This window comes from Castor canadensis, chromosome 9, assembly GCF_047511655.1.
Source record: "Castor canadensis chromosome 9, mCasCan1.hap1v2, whole genome shotgun sequence".
In the NCBI taxonomy this organism is placed as follows: domain Eukaryota; kingdom Metazoa; phylum Chordata; class Mammalia; order Rodentia; family Castoridae; genus Castor; species Castor canadensis.
Window position 1 is genome coordinate 85,542,779 of NC_133394.1, and position 17,431 is coordinate 85,560,209.

Sequence of the window (17,431 nt, forward strand, 5' to 3'; positions counted from 1 at the left end):
TTAAAATAACAGAATTCAGCTGAAGATACAGCTCAGTGATAGAGCATATCTTAATGTATGTGAGGGCTTAGGTTCAATCCCTAGCACCAAACAACAAGCAAACAACAAAACAAAGCTCCACAAATCTGTCCTCTCACAGTTCAGGAAGCCAGAAATCTGAAATCAAGGTACCAGCAATGTTGGTTCCTTCAGGAGGCTGTAAGAAAGCAACCATCCCATGCCTGTGTCCTAGTTCATGGGCATTGCCAGCAATCCTTGGTGCTCCTCTCTCTGACCTCAGCCTCCATCTTCACATTACTTCCTTCTGTGCCTTTTCCTTCTCCTTATAGGACATCAGTAATTGAATTTAGGGCCCACTGTAAATCCTGGGTGACTTCATTTAGAACTCCTAAAGTAAATTCATCTGCAGAGATCCTATTCCTAAAGTAAGTCATCTTTATAGTTTAGGACTTGAACATTTATTTTTTAGAGATGCACAATTCCACCTACTGTACTTCTGTAGAAGGAAGTTTAGTTTAAATGGGAAACAGTTTGCTATTTCTCTTTTTTATAGTTGAGAAAATGATAATGTAATCTAAGTATATACGTTAGAAGTCAGTTTTGTTTCTTCTATCCTTGCTAACCTGTAGTGCAGCTTCATTCACCTTATCTTTTGTCCATAAATTTGTTTGTGTCTTTCTAGAAAGTGGACAAGGATGTTGTCAACAGACTCTACCTGTCTTTTGTTCTCTATACTTTGCTCAAAGACACCAACATTTGGAGTGTGTCTGAAAAATTTAATCTGCCTCGAGGATATATACAAAATCTGCTTACTGGAGCTGCCTCATTCTCATCTTGTGTGTTACATTTCTGTGAGGTAATTCGCTTAAATACATGGCATGTCCTTTGTGCAGCTTCCCATCTTAACTTATTAAACTCAGAAACCAGTAGTCAGTATGTCAGCGTTCTCATTGTTGACTTACTTTGTTATTTCAAAACACTCAAAATTTATTTAAAATACATTTTTATTTTTATCTGTTTTACATAAATATGATATACATACTTATAGTAAAGAAATAAAACTTACTGAATCAACTAATATACATAATGAATAAGTAAAAAGTACACAGTTAACCCTATTCTCAGGCCACTATTAATAGGGTAAGGATTTAGAACTAATTATTCAAAACAGCCTTTTTTCTCTTCCGGCAAATTCTGGGTGAATGTCTTTCTTATGAGAAAGACATGCCCAGTGTTTGGTTGGTAAGTTATCCGTTCCCAGCACCTGCTGTCAGACTGCTCGGTACCAAGTTCTCTTGACTGCCACAGTAATATTTGCTCCCAGTGTAAGGCAGCAATGTGAGGTTTCTACATCAGATGTTTATTTTATATAACAATTCAAAGCTTTATTTTGGCCATAAGCATTTGGAATGGATTAGTTTACTTAAGACTTTAATTAAAAGAAGATTTTGTAATTTTCTTAAATAGTACAACAAAGCTTACCAGATTTTTCTACCTAGATAGCTTTTTAATTGAATTTATGATGTACTCATTTTTGCTACATTTAAATTTTAGTGTTCTTTGTTTTTTTCTATCTTAACCCTCCTTAATCTATATATGTATATGACAATTCTAACACATGTACTAATGAAAGGAGTAAATAATCCAAAAAATACTGGCTTTGGATTGAATGATAATTATTTTAGCAAGTTCACCTTTCTAAATATCTTACTTAGGCTGATTTTTAAATTATAGCTTACATTTCCTGAGCATATGCTTCTTAGGCAGCAAACAAAAATAATTTATGAGTAATCGGGAGAAACTGACCTTTAAAATGTATTTATTAACTTTTCTGTTACCATTTTTACTTTATTTTTATTTATTTATTAGTTCTTTTTTGCTTTGCAGTGCTAGGGGAGGTCACACCCTCATGCATGCTAGGCAAGTGCTTTATCACTGAACTGTATCCCCAGCTCTGTTACCCATTTTTTTTTTTTTTGATACTGGGGCTTGAACTCAGGGCTTTCACCTTGAGCCACTCCACCAGCCCTATTTTTGTGAAGAGTTTTTCCGAGATAGGGTCTCGTAAACTATTTGCCCATACTGCCTTTGAGCTGTGGTCCTCCTGCTCTCTGCCTCCTGTGTACCTAGGATTATAGGCGTGAGCCACCAATGCCCAGCTCTTCTCTCCATTTTTAAGCAGACTCTTCTTGTTTGCTTTATTTTATTTTATTTTATTTAACAGACTCTCCTTGATACTCCTTTCCTTTGTTTCACTTAGCTTTGTGAGGACTTAAGCCTTATAGAATTGTCAAATAAAAGAGTCTGTATGTAGACCTTGAGAGACAACTATAATTGATGGCTGCTCCTAAGAAAAATCTAACAGGTAAACTGTGCTCTATACCACTAATTCTGTTAGTGGTGTAAAATAGTAGACCAATTGTGTTAGTAAAGATGATTTTAACTACAAATAACAGAAAAACACTACAGAAGTTTAACCAGTGAGGAAAAATGATTATCTTGTAGAACAGGAAGGCCAGAACTAAGGCAGTTCCAGGGTTGATTGATTCAATAGTTCTGGTCAAAGATTTTCTTTTTTCTGTGCCATCTTCACTGCATTGATGACTTTCTCAGTGGTCACAATATGACTAGCTAATGCTGTTCCATGCATGACATGCTCTCACAGTGATACTCAAAGGCTAGAAAAGGACATTTTAAAAAAATTGCTGTAGTGGAAAGTTCAAACAGATATTGAACGAAAGACAAATCATACCCATGTACCCACCCAGGTTTGTAGTTATTGACTCATGATTTCCTTTTATCTTATTTGTTTGTTTATTTTGGTGGTGCTGGGGATTGAACTCAGGACCTTGCTTTTGCAGCAAGCACTCTACCACTTGAGCCACACCCCTAGTTCAATTTTTCAGTATTTTTATTAGCTTAAATAATGATATATTGAATACCATGGTGCATTTGGATCCTTCCATATTTAATATTTTGTCTTCAGGATAAATTCCCAGAAGGTAGGAATTGTTTTTAGTTGCTTAGGAAATAAAAATGATAACATTTACTTCCTGATGTTTTGGTAAAAATGAACTTATTTTTAAGTCTTATTGATTTATTTTTTGATTTTTAATATTTTTTCCTCCTCCTAAAAGTAGTTCAACAAGTCCCTTAAGGATTCCAACGTGTTTCCTCATGATAATTTTGCTTATAATCGTCTTTTATTTCTGACTTAACCCATATTCCAGGCTGAGCCCCTACTTTACAACCTAAACTTTGCAATAACTTACAGAAGTTAAACTTTATGTATTTCTTTGTGTTTTACAGGAACTTGAGGAGTTTTGGGTTTATAGAGCTCTTTTGGTAGAACTTACCAAAAAGCTGACCTACTGTGTAAAGGCAGAGCTAATCCCTCTCATGGAAGTGACTGGAGTCTTAGAGGTCAGTAGCTTCACAGTTTCCCATATGAGGTTATTTTGGCCAACAAAAAATTCAAGTTTTACTATTTTATGAAGTCTTACTACAGGGCAAGTGACAGCCAGAGCCTTACTGTTCATTTGTCATGGAAATTTTTTGTTTGTTTTTGCGGGAGTGGAGGGGAGGATGGTTTCAATAAATTGCTGTTGTGACCTCCCCGAAATCCACTGCTAATTAAGAAGCAGACCTGATGAAAAATCTGTTTAAAAAAAAAAAACAATAATAACAGTAGGGGAAAGGGTAGCCCTCCCTAACAAGCATGAAGCCCTAAGTTCAAACCCCAGTACTGCAAAAAAAAAAAAAATTGTGCCACCTGTCCTTAGCATCTCTTCCTTCCTCCACTCCATTTAAGAATTCCTTCTGTTTGGACTCAGTGCTTATTTAAGGTAACAATGACACAGTGGCAGCAAGGGTCACTTAGTTCTCTATGACACCAAGAAGAAAGGGTCCTCGGGCTGGCAGAGTGGCTCAAGTGGCAGAATGCTAATAAGCATGAGACCCTGAGTTCAACCCCTGGCACCACCAAAAGAAAACAAAGTCCATAACTGGTTGCTTAGCTGCCTACTTTCAGTCAGCCATCAGTTCCAATTTATATTCTCTTATTCAATTCTTAGTTCTGCTTGGGAATCACACACACACACACACACACACACACACAGTGGTCCTCTGAGTAGATGGTAAGAACCTTTTAAGGATATTGGACATTTTGCTTAAACATCTGAAATAGTGCTACTAATCTAAGCGCCTTATTGGGTTTCTACATTCCTGAATTTAGCACACAGCTGACTTAAGCTGCATAAAAAGCTGCCTTGTAGTCAGATTGGAATAACCCAAATGCATCTATAAAAATTCCTCAGGATTCTTATCTGTTACCTCTACATTCATATCTCTTGCATATGGAGTTTTTTTGCTAATCCAAAATTCTGATCCATCTGATTTTTATAACACTTTCCAGGGTCGAGCAAAACAATTATACAATGCAGGTTACAAAAGTCTAGTGCACTTAGCTAATGCTAATCCAGAAGTGCTAATAAGGACTATTGACCATTTATCAAGACGCCAGGCCAAGCAAATTGTTTCATCAGCAAAGGTAAGCAAGCAAATCATTCTGTAACTTTTATAGTACTTTATAGGATTATGACCAAATACTTTAGACATCAGAACAAAATATTTAGCATCACATAACAGTTTGATGCAAAAATATGTGGTCAGAATTTATGAGTACAGATATTGCATCTGTTACGACACAAGGCTATCTAAAAGAGGAAAAGGACCTCTTAAAAATAAAGACAATTTTAAGGGTTCATTGAAATCCAGGGAACCCTAGAAGTATTGAACTCTGCTTCCCCACAGCCTCTTCACAAAAGACCTTTCCTCAGCATCCCCAACATCCAGTCTTCCCACCTGTGGACATCTGCATTGACAGGAATTAGTAGCTTCAAAAATCAGGTCCTTCTATTTTTGGTTGCCCTTACTATTACAAAGATCATCCCAATATATTCAGTTTAAACTTTTCCTCTTAAACTTTCTAGCATCAGCGTTCGACCCTCTGGAACTTGTCTACTCTTTGTTTCTTATTATAGATTTTCACATGTTTGAAAACAGCTCTTTCTCTTATTTTTACTTTACAATCCAGTTTTAGGCCATTCCCTCTCCTCTTACCCTCTGCTAGATGCAACCAGATTGCTATTGCCCTTCTGTTCCGTGTAGGTTAAGCCACTAAACCTAAATTGGGATTATTTCTGTCTTAATATCAGTTACATAGTTCTAAGTCTCAAATTGCCTGTCTTTGGCTGGGAGAGTGGCTCAAGTGGTAGAGTGCCTTCCTAGCAAGCTTGAGGCCGAGTTCAAACCCCAGTACCGCAAAAAAAAAAAAAGAGACTATCAAATTGCCTGTCTTCTTTTGAACTTTATCATTACGTTATTCCCCATATATAAAACAGAATTAGCTGAAAAATAAATTTCTATCTTACTTTTTTGAGTGGTTTTCACATTTTATACACTCCTTTAGCTGATCTTTACATGATCCTATGAGGTGAGAAGTGTTGATGCTATCCCCAGTTTACAGATGAAACCACCAAGATGGACTTTGTCCCATTAGATTAGGAGTTCTTGGATTGTATGGATGAAGTTATAATTATTTCCATTGCTGTTGCACCCAGCACAGTGAGTACTTGACTTCATGTTTAATAAATATTTGAATAAGCAATAAATGATTAATCCAGGACTATAGAGTTAGACTGTATATTATTAACAATATAAATGGAGTTGTAGTAACAATGCCAAAATAAGTAACTTTGAATTAGAAAAATGTACTAGACAAGTTCAAGCATAAGCAGTTTTTGGCTGATACAGGGACTCACTGGTCCCAGGGATCAGTACTCCTGTCCTATTGCTCAGCCATTCCGAATGAAGGGCTTCTATCTAATGGCCTAAGATACTTGCTCTTGTTCTCACTATCTTCCACTTTTCAGTCAACCTAAAAGAGTAAAAGGGATATTCTGCAGGATTTTGGGTAGAAGAATGTTAAAAATGACGAATAAGGCAGCAAAAATGAAAATAAGGAAACCAATTAAATTATATTAAAATTATGCAATTTTGGCAGGAATACCACAGAAATTATGTGTGTTCTTCTTAGCACAACATCACAGAAGCCACAAGTGGTGATTTTCTAGCTTCGTTACTCATTTTTTCCTGTTTATTGGCATTTTACTATGTGATAAAGTTTCTTCTTCTTTATTTATATTGGTTGAAGTCATGGGTTCACATTCATCCAGTGGTTTATAATCCATTGCTATCATTGATTATTTCAGCATTCAGATGTCCTCACATTTTACCAGTCGGAGTGCCTGGAAGCTTATTCCTGTGTTTTATATGTTCTTATCATTCTTGAAGTACTGTCGTACTTTCTCTAGCTAATCTTAAGAGACAGAAATCACATGGTAATTTGAACAGGAAAGGTTAGTAACGGGTTGGCTTCTAAAGAGTCAACAGAACTTTAAAGGATATGGGAATCCACTCTTTATGGAGAGGATTGAGAAACTTCACTGGGAAAGGTGTGGCTATAGTCCACTGGATACCAGGTGGACTTGTGGTGCTTCTTCATAATTGTAGTTCTTTCTCCAATAGCAAGGAACTTGGCTCCTATTATCATTAATATGCTTATCTATATTTCTCAGTAGAATATACTGAAAGATACCACTGTAAGAGAACAACTCAGCTAGAATTCAGTATTCATTTATAATTCTTTTTTTCTTTAATCTCAGAGTACATATTTGAAATAATGTGTTGAAATGCTACTTATTTGGTTTTTTTTAAATATGTTTTAGTGTGGTTGTTTATTTAAAACCCAGGTTTTGGCCAGGTGCCAGTGGCTCAAGCCTGTAATCCTAGCTACTCAGGAAGCAGTGATCAGGAAGATCTCAGTTCAAAACCAGCCCAGGCAAATAGTTCTCAAAACCATATCTCAAAAATACTCAGCACAAAAAGGCCTGGCAGAGAGGCAGTGGGAGAATTCCAGCCTAGCAAACATAAGGCCCTGAGTCCAAACCCAGTACTGCCAAAGCACACACAGATTCCATTTGTGTTCCATTTTAGTTCTTCTCCCCCCCCCCACCCCCCAGGTGTATTGACTGGGATTTCACCTCAGGGCCTGCGCTTCCTGGCAGGCACTGTACCACTTGAGCCATTCCTCCAGCTCATTTTCTTTTATTTATTTATTTTTCCCCCAGGCAGGGTCTGACTGTGTAACCCAGGCTATCCTTGAACTGGTGATCTTCCTGCCTCAACCCCCAGAGTGCTGTGGTTACCACATGTACCACCATGCCCGGCAAAACATGAACCTATTTTGTCTATAAATTCAAATAGTCTTACTAAGACATATTTTCATTTCTTTTATTTCTGGAAGGTATTTTTTGTTTTTTTAGACAGGGTCTCATTATGTGACCCAGACTGGCCTCAAACTCACAATTCTCCTACCTCAGCCTCCTGAGTGCTGGGACCACATCCAGCATCCTGTAGTTTTAAACATTACCTCAATCCATTTGATTTTTCTTCTTTAGCAACTCCAGTTGTTGGATCTCTTTGCCCATCTTCCATCTTAGTCTCTTTGGTCCTTTCTACGTATTTCTGGTATGAATAATTGTTGCCTTTTACTTGGTATTTCTTTTTTTTTTTTTTATTCATATATGCATACAAGGCTTGGGTCATTTCTCCCCCCGCCCCCACCCCCTCCTTTACCACCCACTCCACCTCCTCCCTCTCCCCCCCACCCCCTCAAACTAGTACAACCACTCTGGAAAAAAATTTGGAGGCTACTTAAAAAGCTAGACATTGATCTACCATTTGATCCAGCAATACCACTATTTTGCCCTTATTTCTAATTTTGTTGAAGAGAGAGTATAAGCAATAATAGGAAGGAACAAGGGGTTTTGCTGGTTGAGATAAGGATAGCTATACAGGGAGTTGACTCACATTAATTTCCTGTGCGTGTGTGTTACCTTCTAGGTTAATTCTTTTTGATCTAACCTTTTCTCTAGTTCCTGGTCCCCTTTTCCTATTGGCCTCAGTTGCTTTTAAGGTATCTGCTTTAGTTTCTCTGCGTTAAGGGCAACAAATGCTAGCTAGTTTTTTAGGTGTCTTACCTATCCTCATATCTCCTTTGTGTGCTCTCGCTTTATCATGTGATCAAAGTCCAATCCCATTGTTGTGTTTGCCCTTGATCTAATGTCCACATATGAGGGAGAACATACGAGTTTTGGTCTTTTGAGCCAGGCTAACCTCACTCAGAATGATGTTCTCCAATTGCATCCATTTACCAGCGAATGATAACATTTTGTTCTTCTTCAAGGCTGCATAAAATTCCATTGTGTATAGATACCACATTTTCTTAATCCATTCGTCAGTGGTGGGGCATCTTGGCTGCTTCCATAACTTGTCTATTGTGAATAGTGCCACAATAAACATGGGTGTGCAGGTGCCTCTGGAGTAACCTGTGTCACAGTCTTTTGGGTATATCCCCAAGAGTGGTATTGCTGGATCAAATGGTAGATCAATGTCTAGCTTTTTAAGTAGCCTCCAAATTTTTTTCCAGAGTGGTTGTACTAGTTTACATTCCCACCAACAGTGTAAGAGGATTCCTTTTTCCCCGCATCCTCGCCAACACCTGTTGTTGGTGGTGTTGCTGATGATGACTATTCTAACGGGTGAGGTGGAATCTTAGTGTGGTTTTAATTTGCATTTCCTTTATTGCTAGAGATGTGAGCATTTTTTCATGTGTTTTTTGGCCATTTGAATTTCTTCTTTTGAGAAAGTTCTGTTTAGTTCACTTGCCCATTTCTTTATTGGTTCATTAGTTTTGGGAGAATTTAGTTTTTTAAGTTCCCTATATATTCTGGTTATCAGTCCTTTGTCTGATGTATAGTTGGCAAATATTTTCTCCCACTCTGTGGGTGTTCTCTTCAGTTTAGAGACTATTTCTTTTGATGAACAGAAGCTTTTTAGTTTTATGAGGTCCCATTTATCTATGCTATCTCTTAGTTGCTGTGCTGCTGGGGTTTCGTTGAGAAAGTTCTTACCTATACCTACTAACTCCAGAGTATTTCCTACTCTTTCCTGTATCAACTTTAGAGTTTGTGGTCTGATATTAAGATCCTTGATCCATTTTGAGTTAATCTTGGTATAGGGTGATATACATGGATCTAGTTTCAGTTTTTTGCAGACTGCTAACCAGTTTTCCCAGCAGTTTTTGTTGAAGAGGCTGCTATTTCTCCATTACTTGGTATTTCTTACCTAAACTCTACCAACTTCTTTTCTTCTTGAGTTTTGTCCATTGCTGCTACTAGTTCTTGGAAAACTCGGAAAACTTTTTTCAGAGTATGTTCACACACGCACACCAATATGTCCAAGTTTTTATTTGAGAATATTTAGTTCAGTTTGGAGTGCTGTGATACAGTTTTTCTTCTTCCTGGTTTGCTTTCAGGGAGGGAAATTTAATGAGCTGAATAGCTTTCATTCCCATTTCAGTTTTCTTTTCATATGGTAGCTTTGTGTATAACTGCTTGTGCTGCTGCATATTCTGGTCGTGGTTGGTCACTAGGAATAGCTATGAGAATCCCAGTTCAAAAGTGTTTTCTTCTTCAGTGTAAAAGTATAGTCTCTCACAGATGACTTGTGGGGGAAAAGATTTAAGGTTTTTTGTCCTTGGATTTTTTTAAATCTTCTTTTGTCCCATAGGATCTAAATTTTGCCCTTGTTTCCTTCTTCCCACACTACTCAGCTTCCAAAGAGCAACTTACTTTTTAGCCATTCTCTTTCCAAGACTGCCTGCTAGAGTTCTGCACCCTTTAAATGCCTTCCTATAAACAATGAGTTAATCTACCACAATTCTTTTTCAGCACTTTTATACTTAGATAGCTTTTCTCTCTCCCTCTTATCTTGTCCATGCTGTTTTCTCAATTCCACCTTCATTTCCACAAATGCTTAGAGTAGGAGTTCAAGAAGTGGCTCTGCCAAAAATTGATGCATTAAAAAACAAAAAACAAACAAAAAAAAAACCTTCGTGTAGTTTGAGGTTGGTGACGTTGTCTTTGTTCCAGTGATGCTAACACATGGGTTTTGTGTCTTTGCTTATTGCTGGTCTGTGTAGTTTTCAGAAGATGTACTGGGAGGTTTGTTTTACATGGTCAGGTTCCTCAGATACTAGAAAGCTTACCTAATTACTTTTTTGTTGTTGTTTTGTTTTTGAGTCAGGGTCTTGCTTTTGTGACCGGGGCTGGCCTCAAACTTGTTCATCCTCATGCCTCAATGTCCTGAGTGCTGGTATTACAAGTGCCACCACCCCTGGCTCCTAGTTTCTCTTAATAATGCTAGATAATGCTGTCTATGCCTTATCTAATTGGTAGAAAGCATCTTTGGGTTTTTTTCATTTTCACTTTGTTTCATGTGATTTTTCACACTTTATGAGATTTTGCTAAACTTTTTTATATAAAAAACTTTGTAACAGAAAAATTATAGGTATTTCACCCCATATACACAAAACTCAACTGCAACTGATACCAACATTTTATTCCTGATTTTTTTTGAAGAAAGAGAAGACGTTATTATTCAGCAGTTATTTATTGAAATCTTCTGTTTGCTCTGTTTTTGTTTTGTTTTTATTTTTTTGGTAGTGTTGCAGGAATCTCAAGCTGAGATATGGAACACTGAGGCAGTTTAGCAGGAAGCAACATTTTATTGTGCCAGCACAGGCCCAGCGGACTCCTGTCCAAAGGCTGAGCCCCGAGAACAAAGGGGTCTCCCCTTATTTACCCTTGCAAGCAGGTTACAGAAGCAAAAAGCAAAGCTTAGCCCACATATGGCTGCATGTGACTTCATTGGCTATTTCATTCCCCCAGTGCTATGTGTGACCTTCTTCACATTTCAATTCTTTGTTTTATCTCTCTGCTATCCCATCCCTTCCTCCTGCTACATTATCAGAACACAGATTTGTCTTCTTCTTTTCTAGTCCTCCTCCCTGCTACATCATCCCCCCCTTTGATGCTCGGACCCACCTAGGGTCAAAGAGCATCATCTTGATTTAGGGGTTGTATTTCTATAGCGTCATTACATGGATGGCTGTTTTTCTCTCTGTAGTGACCTCTATAATGGTCCTGATGGGACCACAACACCAAGGGAACCAGGCAGGGTAAAATCAAACACGCTCCCAAGACAAGACCCATCGCCCACTTTCCGTGACAAATGTAGCCTACATTGTTTTCTTTACTCCGGGACTTTTGGTATCGCTTACCAGCAACCTCGCAAACCTGGGGAATATATGAGCCGATGTAACACCTGACCTGTTGGTGGGTGCATGATACAAAGTATGACTGTGCGGAAGTCCCAACAACAGCTCTTATAACATTCAGTACATGGGGGAAACCTTGCAGGAGTCAACCCTAAAGGTAAGAGTCCAAGTTTGTAGAGGAGAACAGGGGTGGAATGACTAGAGCAGGACTGTTGTCCCCTTGCAGTGGGGATAGACAAGATGACAACCAAAGGGCCCCTCCAGTGGGGTTTTAATGGTTGGACATTTTGCTCTTTTAACCAGACAGTACCTTTTGGTTTTTGTTTTGTTTTGTTTTTTACTGAGTTGAATTACCATGGCAACAACATATTATCAGTGTATATGCCCAACAAAATGCATTGTTTCTAAAAAGTTAAAACCACCATCTTTAAGTATCAAAGGACATGTTTAGAGCCAATAAAAATAGTCACTTTGTCTCTATTTAAGTAGAAGACCCTGCCTAAAAATATGAGTTTGTGTCTGGAAGGGCTTTAATGCCAGATAGCCACACATGCATAGGAACCATTTCTTCAATCCTCTCAGCTTTGGTTATTTTTGAGAGGTCTGGCACCAGTGACTCCATTTGAACTTTGATGGCATTCCCCATTTGTCTCCAAACTGCCTGTCTCTGAGCAGTCTCTTCTGAAGATCTGTCTCCCATCCAAGTACTAACCAGGCCTAACCCTGCTTAGCTTCCGAGACCAGATGAGATAGGGTGTGTTCAGGGTGGTATGGCCATAAACTGAAGATCTTTCTTGATTATTCATTGTCTTTCTTTATCGTGACGATTTTGTTTTTCCTGGATTTTGTTTATTTGGTTTTGGTCCCACATTGAGAGGAAAATAACAGCAGATCAGGTGGGGGTCAGTGCCAATTAGACCCTTTTGGCCAAATTTAAGCAACAAAGAGACTTAGAAGAGTGACTCTTAGGCAGTGGGCTTCTAGACAAGGACAATACAAAATAAAATCCAACAAAAACAGACATCTAAAAAGCTAACCTGGTTGACACATAAGTAGTTATTAGAGTCATTTTTTATGGACTTGATTGTAAATGCCCCAAGAAGGATCAGAACTGTAATAACAAAAGCTTAAAAGAGCCATGGTTAAAATCTTGATGGACAGTTTAGCAACTAACAGAACAGTGTATCAATACCACTAACTTTTTGTTACCATGTTTATCTAAATTTTGTATTTTAGAAGGCTTGATCTACTTGAAAAGCATAAATATATTTAGTATACAGGAACTAGCAACAGCATCACAGCTCTCTAGAGGTTTTTTATATATATACATATTAGTTTAGTTGTTGCTCTTGAAATAAAACCTTAGATTGTCTCATGATTTGGGAGGCGGGGGAACAGTGTCAGTAAACCCAAATAGCCCAGTCACAGACACATATAGGGTACCAACTGTATTAGAATCACCCAAGACAACAGTTGTTTAACCATGACATCATCTAGTAAATTTTACATAAACCAACTCTTAAATGAACTTTTATTTAGTTATGACTCGGATACCTTAGTAGTTAAAATCCTGACAAAAATCACCAGAGAACACAGGTAAATATTTATGGGGACTAAGTGTGGAGTTAAGAAACCTAATGGCTAAGAATCATGGCTTAGATGTTGATTAAGGGATCATATTCCAGATTGTTGACATTAACACATAGCTTATGACATACAGCAGGATCCTATCAACCTGTAGTCAATGGAGCCCCCTAAAATAACAGGCCCAATCTGGACATCCCAGGCCAAAAATTCCTTCCATCCAACATGTGGAAGGCATAGGGCTAACATCTCCATTCTGTTGAGTCCAATAAAAACTAGAGGTCTTGACTTCCAGTGTAGTGGGGTTTTTTGAGGTTTTTTTTAAAACCCTATCTGGAGGGTGCACTTTGGCTTTGTTTGTTTTTTTGTTTGTTTGTTTGTTTGTTTGTTTTTTAACTTTGCTTTACATAAGTCAATCTATCTCAACCCTCATATCAGTGCACACTCCCTGTGCTCAGCTGTCTCTTGCTTCTCTGTGTTTAATAAACTCTTGTTGTCTTGATAAATTTGTGGATTAACCTGTAGCACTAAAAATTCCTGACAGTTATCTTGACAAAACAAAAACCATTTTTAAGACAGTCTTTTGTAAATGTCAAGAACAATATAATATTTTTAAGATACCCTGGTTGTTATGAGCTTAGAGAATTTTTAGTTTTAACATTCAGTACATTAAATTTTGACCCTATAAAACCTTTAATGTAACTGAATTTTAGTTAACTTAATCACTTATGTAAGTATTTATAAGCTCCATCTTATAAAGGTACAGTTGTCATCTGTACCTTTGTGACAACTTACTTTGTATCCTCTGGGGAGCTTGTTTTCATACTTTTTTTAAAAGTATTTTTTAACCTTTTATTTTTTAAAAAGCTATATCCTTAATACCTTATATATATTTTTGTTACTTATTGAAAATAACTCATAAACCCTTTTAACTTAGAGCCTTATATTTGTATGAAAAAAAAAACAGAAAGAAAGTAACCTTAAAATTATTTTTTGTATAAAAACAATTTATAGGAAGCCCATTTGTTAATAGACCCATGTATTATAAGAGAGAATTAAATCCCAGATTTTATTTATGACAGAATGAAACAGGCTAAGGTCATTTTTTTAACTACCCAAATTTTAAGATTCCTGCTGGAGGCTGTGGCCCCCTTTTCTTTCTTTCTTTCTTTTTTTTCCTCCTCTGGTCTGAGCCAGAGTGTTAAACTCTGAATGCCTGCATCCTCGTGAGACCTGATTGAAATAAATTTGAAAAGTGGTTTTCTTAAAAATAGTAGTAGAACAGAGTGACAGCTTTTTACATTGACTCTATAATAAGAACCATCCTTGAGATGTTTACATAGTCATATGTAAAAAGCTTAAGCAGTTTATAACAGATCTTTAAAATAAACACTCTGGATTTTTGTTACCTTGAATATCACATTAACCTTATAACAGCAGTTTAAGAACCATTTTGAAGATGCTTACACATACACACATACTTATAAATTAAGGATGCCAGAAAAAAATGTCAACTTAAGTGTGCATAAGATGAGCTGGAATTCCAGGAGCAAATTAAATTTTGCCCAATGTTGTAAACAAATTGTCACACACAAAATTAGAGTGCACTCTCAGAAAAACCTTTTTAAACCATAACCAGAGGGCTATCCAGTAGAATGGCAGATGATGCATCTGTTCTCTTGTGAGTCTTCCTCTTTGGAACTGAATTTTTGTTACCCATCCCTTAACCTCGGTTGTGGCTGTTTTCAGGGAAGAGCTCAACACCCCCACCCCAATACTGGAGGTTTCTTGCATTTTACCCAAAGTGCTTTCTTTTAACTTGTGTTGTTTCTAATCCTGGTCTATCTCACTGGAAAACCAAGTAGGTACTCAACCTTCCTAATTCCTGGAGGTGTCTCACACACTTTTGACCTGTTCCCTAAACCTGAGATACCAGGTTTCACCCCAGACAGGGTTATACAGGGGTCTCTGGGAGGTGATCAGTCTCCCCTTCTAACTCCTAAAGGGAGATCTATTATTCGAACCCAGGTTCTTACCAGTCTGACAAGCGGTGCGCCCCTCCCCTCTCTGGTTCCTGCACCTCACTGGGTTCTGTTGTGCATGGGAGGCCTTTACCTGGAGTCGCCAGGAGGATGACTCCCTCCTCCAGATCAAACTGTCCATTGGCACCTGGTGGGATCACTTCTCCTGGCAGTCCACGGGATGCACCCCAGTGACAAGGGAGGTGACAAATCACTGTCTCCACAGTCCTGGCAATAAGCCCCCCAAAAAATGTTGCAGGACTTTCAAGCTGAGATATAGGACACTGAGGCAGTTTATCAGGAAGCAACATTTTATTGTGCCAGCACAGACCCAGTGGACTCATGTCCAAAGCCTGAGCCCTGAGAACAAAGGAGTCTCACCTTATATACCCTTGCAAGCAGGTTACAGAAGCAAAAAACAAAGCTTAACCTATATATGGTTGCATGTGATTTTACTGGCTATTTCATTCTCCCAGTGGTTTGTGACCTTCTTCATGTTTCAGTTCTTTGTTTTATCTCTCTGCTATGCCATCCCTTCCCCCTGCTACATTATCAGAACACAAACTTGTCTGCTTCTTTTCTGGTCCCTACTACAGTGGCACTAGGGTTTGAACTCAGGGCTTCATGCTTGCTACAGAGGCACTCTTACTGCTTGAGACACTCAGCTAGTCCTTTCTTGTAATGTTGTTCTTCGAGATAGGGCCTCAAACTATTTGCCCGGGGCTGGCTTTGAACTGCAGTCCTCCTGAATAGCTGAGATCATAGGCATGAGCCACCAGGGCCTAGCTTGTTTGGTTCTTTGAGACAGGGTCTTGAATAGCCAGGCTGGCTTTGAACTCAAAATCTTCCTGCCTCAGCTGCAAGGATAAGCATGGACCATCACACTATCTGTGTGCCATGTTGGGAAATAGTTTAGAAATAGTTTTTTCTTCACATGTTGCTTTTGAAATTAACCATGTTGCTGGGCATGATGGCATTTGCCTGTAACCCTAGCATTCAGGGGGCTGAAACAGGAGGATGGTGAGTTCAAGGCTAACCTAGGCTACTTAGCGAGACCCTGTTTTCAAAAAACCAGGAAAAGGAAGGAAGGGAGGGAGGGAGGGAGGAAAGGAAATTAGCCATATTAACTGGAGTAAAACTTTTCTTTGAAATACTGATGGGTCTTTAAAAGCATACTAAATTTTGAGGAATAATAGAATGCATACATAAAAGATAACATTTTCAGAAGCTAATTAAGCTTTTGCAAAATTGTTTGAAATTTTATAGATTAAATATTAATGTTTTAAGTAAAGCACATCCTTGAGGGCATTAAAGTTCCTTTATTTTTGGTCTATTAAATGCAGTGATCAGCTGAAGTGGTTTTAACTAATGCCTCAGCTTCATTTACTATAACCACTTACTCTTAAGTAGCCATTTCTCAGTCTCATTATGTTAGTTTTAATGTCTAGATTATTGATGCATACAGATTTGGGTTTTTAATAGTCAGTGGTAAAATTGTTGGCAATTCCCTAGCAGTGACCTCATGATTGACTTTTCACTGTAGATGCTGTTGCATGAGAAAGCAGAGGCTTTGCAAGAAGAAGTGGAAGAATTGCTGAGAGTGCCTTCTGATTTCCCTGGCACTGTGGGCGCATCCCTGGAAAAAGCATGAAGCTATCTGCACATGTTCAAATTCGAATTATTTATTATGCATATGCTTCATTTACTTTGAAAATAAAATATATTTTAATTTATATGAAGAACCTCTCATAATTACAGTAACCTTCCCACCAATAATCCCATCTTCTTCAGCACTTATTTCTCTGATAAGGTTGTTCCTCAGCCTATCCCCACCCAGCCTCCCTCTGTAGCCGTATCTTTCATTATTCATCACTTACTCTGTATTTTTTTCAGTGCCAGGGATTGAACCTTGAGCCTTGTACATGCTAAGCATGTGCTCTACCACTGAGCTGCACCCAACCCTCTCTTTCCCATTTTTTTCATCAAACTGGACCATTTCAAATTACCCACACTTTCCCTGTGGTTTCCAAACCCTCTGTATCCTAACTGCTTTATGTTATTACCAGTATGTGAAAATGTACCATGTACTTCTAGTGTTAACTGAAAGTATTCAAATGCTGTCTGAAATTAATCATGTTCCCGCCCATCCTCATGTACCTCACAGGGTGTTCTTTCTGTCTACAAACATTGTGGACCCCCAGTTATGTATGACCCCCTTTTTTTCCTGCTACCTGTTTATAACCTGAAGGGATGAGGTTTTTTGTTTTCTTTTTTGTTTGTTTTTTGGCAGTACTGGGGTTTGAACTCAGGGCCTCACACTTGCTAGGAAGGCACTCTACCACTTGAGCCACTCCACCAGCCCCAAGAGATCTTTTTATTGATCATTTTTGTATGTCACACAGCATCTACCACAGTTCACTCTACAAAGTAGGAATCTCCATGAAGAATGAAAGATACTCTTAAAACACAGCTTAAATATAGCATCCCCTTTAGAATTATAGCTCAAATGTGTACATCCCTACTATTAAAAAAAAAGAGAGAGAAGGCAGTAACTAGCAATATTTATGAATACTACACTGGTTTG

General features: G+C 38.1%; 1 protein-coding gene across 12 annotated transcripts in view; it reads left to right on the forward strand.

Moving 5' to 3' along the window:
- Positions 1-16,580, forward strand: part of Helq (helicase, POLQ like) — a 52,051-nt gene extending 35,471 nt beyond the window's left edge. For 6 of the 12 annotated variants that reach the window (XM_074041859.1, XM_074041864.1, XM_074041857.1 and 3 more), the window contains 4 exons: positions 683-856; positions 3,310-3,423; positions 4,415-4,549; positions 16,391-16,580. In XM_074041859.1, coding sequence (XP_073897960.1) covers positions 683-856; positions 3,310-3,423; positions 4,415-4,549; positions 16,391-16,498 — 531 coding nt within the window. In that variant the 3' untranslated portion in view covers positions 16,499-16,580. Of the gene's footprint in view, positions 1-682; positions 857-2,260; positions 2,366-3,309; positions 3,424-4,414; positions 4,550-5,470; positions 7,624-16,390 lie in introns of those variants that run through there. The other 6 variants (XM_074041858.1, XR_012435742.1, XM_074041860.1 and 3 more) reach the window with 6 other exon arrangements.
- Positions 16,581-17,431: the final 851 nt, after the last annotated feature.